The sequence below is a fragment of the Gavialis gangeticus genome, unplaced genomic scaffold, assembly GCF_001723915.1.
Source record: "Gavialis gangeticus isolate Ggan-Ray unplaced genomic scaffold, GavGan_comp1, whole genome shotgun sequence".
NCBI classification, from domain to species: domain Eukaryota; kingdom Metazoa; phylum Chordata; order Crocodylia; family Gavialidae; genus Gavialis; species Gavialis gangeticus.
In genome coordinates, this window is record NW_017729029.1 from 68,669,732 (window position 1) to 68,672,079 (window position 2,348).

Here is a 2,348-nt window from a genome sequence, read left to right on the forward strand (position 1 = left end):
CAGGGGAGGTATCCGAGCCCCCACGGATGTCGCACCCCGTGACAGCAGCTCGGAGCCCCGCGCCCAGGGAGGAGGGTACGAGGCGCCGCCCCACGCACCTGTCCGAGTCCGAGGAGTCCGAGTCCAAGGAGGAGTCGGAGGTGAAGCAGGGCTGGCCGCTGTCCCCCGCCGGGGCCTCGGCGCCTGCGCACGGCGGGGCTTGGCCCGGCTGCGCGGTGGGCTCGGAGTCGGGCCCCGGGCCTGGCGGCGGCGCGTGGTCAAACGTCAGCGTCTCGAGCTGCGTAGCCACCTCCATGAGGCAGCGGCAACACTGGCGCCACGCGGAACCAAACCCCGCCCCTTCGCTCCGCTGCTTCCGGCTTCCTCGGAACCGCCCCGCTAGCGGCAAGGCCTAGTGCGCATGCGCTCTCCACTATTCCATGCCTTACTTCGCAGTGGAGCTGGCCGCCTTTTGCGTGACTCGCCCACGCGTGTGCGCACAAAGCACTCCCAGCCATTCCATGCACCCCCTAGTGCACCTGGCCGGCTTTTCCTTAGGCATCCCCTTACAGTCCACCCCGCTGAACTGCAGCGTGGCGTGGGCATGCGCACAAAGCACTCAGCCATTCAATGCCCCCCCCCCAGCCATGCGCCTGACCGACTTCGTTGTGTGGTATGCGCATGTGCGAGGAAAGGCTACGAGCGCTGGGCAGTGTTGAGGAGGTGGCCTCAGGTGGGCTCCTGCTGCTGCGTGGGTCTTGTTGGCACATGTTGTGGCCCTGGGGGCTGGGCGGGGAGCATAGAAACAGTGGTTTGTCTTCAGAAGTGTAGCGTCCTCTGTACCCCCAGGGGTGCGGTGGCATCATAGAGTTCATAGACAGTAGGGCTGGAAGGGACCTCGGAAGATCATGGAGTCCAGCCACCCACCCAAAGGGGAGGAAGTCAGCTGGGGTCATAGGATCCCAGCAAGAGAAGCATCCAATTTGCTCTTGAAGGTGTTCAATGTAGGTGCGTGAACCACCTCCGATGACAGGCTGTTCCAGACCCTGGGGGCTCGGACAGTAAAGAAATTCTTCCTTATGTTCAGCCTGAAACAGTCTCGCGGTAGTTTATGATGGATCGACCTCATCATCCCTTGGGGTGCTCTGGTGAACAAACGTTCCCCCAGATCATCCCAAGTCTCAGAGTAGAATCCCTCTCGGAGACCCCCGCTTTCTTTGGCCCACAGAGAGCCTGACATTTAGAAAAACATTGCAGCTGCTGTTAACATACTGGGAAAACGTGGGCCATGCGGTTTCCACTGGTGGGTCTCACCCCTTGTCAGACTGGAAGCATCCCTGCACAGACTGGCGGCCCCCCTCGGAAAATGCCACTCGTAATTTTAATTTTACTTCCACCCGGGAGAGCACACAAACAAATAACAAACTCTCCCTGCGCCTGAAGAAGGACATTTGTACCCGAAAGCTTGCAAAGAACAATTTCTCCAACTATTGGTCTAATAAAAGATATCATGTTTACCCAAAGGACCTTGTCTGCGTTCTTAATTTTCACTCTTTTTTGGCAACAGAAAAATATAAGTGCTGTTTTCTTGTTAAAAAGAGCTCAAAGCCCCCAGCTCTGCATTTTCTGTTTGAAAGCACTAAGTTTATCTTGCGGCTTGTGTTTGTAAACCTAACAGCTAATGTGCAGCCCCCTCAAAAAGATCTCAAGGTACCCACGGTGCTGTGGCACCATGATTGGGAATCACTGGTTTGGTGCAAGTCTGGAAAGCCAGCTTACTGGCCTTGGGTGCCCTTATGTGGAAGAAAACTGAGCAACTGAACCTAATGCCTGCATATGCTCCAGCTGCTGCTGACGGGGTGGGGTTAGGCTTGAGGTTTCAGGCTTGCAAAGAACAGGCCACCCTTCACAGCCAAGTAACCCAAGGGCTGTGGCAGGCTACCCAGCACCTTGAGCAGCTAGGGCTAGCATTGGACAGGAAGCAATGCGGATGGAAACTGGCAGATAACTCGTGCAGCTAGTCCAATAAAAGATAACACCACCAAAGATGTTTAAAACCCTTGCCTCTCTAAGGTAACTCAAGATATGTTCCAGGAGACACTGATTCCTCATTGATCTGACTCAGCATTTTGCTGGACTGGGCCCTACGTAAAAATCGGTCACCTTGTGGAAACTGTGAAATTAAGAAAAACATTGCAGCTGTTGTTAATCTACTGGGCAAACATGCGGCTACTGTGTACTATGTATTCAGTTAGCTATTGCTGTCATGGATTTCATTTGCCAGTATAAATAATGAGTTTCCATTTTGTCAGCATTTAAAAATCCTGTTAAATTAATTGTGTCCTAATTCAAATATGTGCTGCCTTCCA

General features: G+C 54.1%; 1 protein-coding gene across 1 annotated transcript in view; it reads right to left on the minus strand.

Annotated features, from left to right (window-relative positions):
• Positions 1-347, minus strand: part of NAF1 (nuclear assembly factor 1 ribonucleoprotein) — a gene marked incomplete at its 3' end in the record, with an annotated part of 104,888 nt that extends 104,541 nt beyond the window's left edge. Inside the window, exon 1 of the mRNA XM_019521734.1 lies at positions 99-347. Within this exon, the coding sequence (XP_019377279.1) occupies positions 99-295 (197 nt within the window). The remainder of the gene's footprint in view (positions 1-98) is intronic.
• Positions 348-2,348: the final 2,001 nt, after the last annotated feature.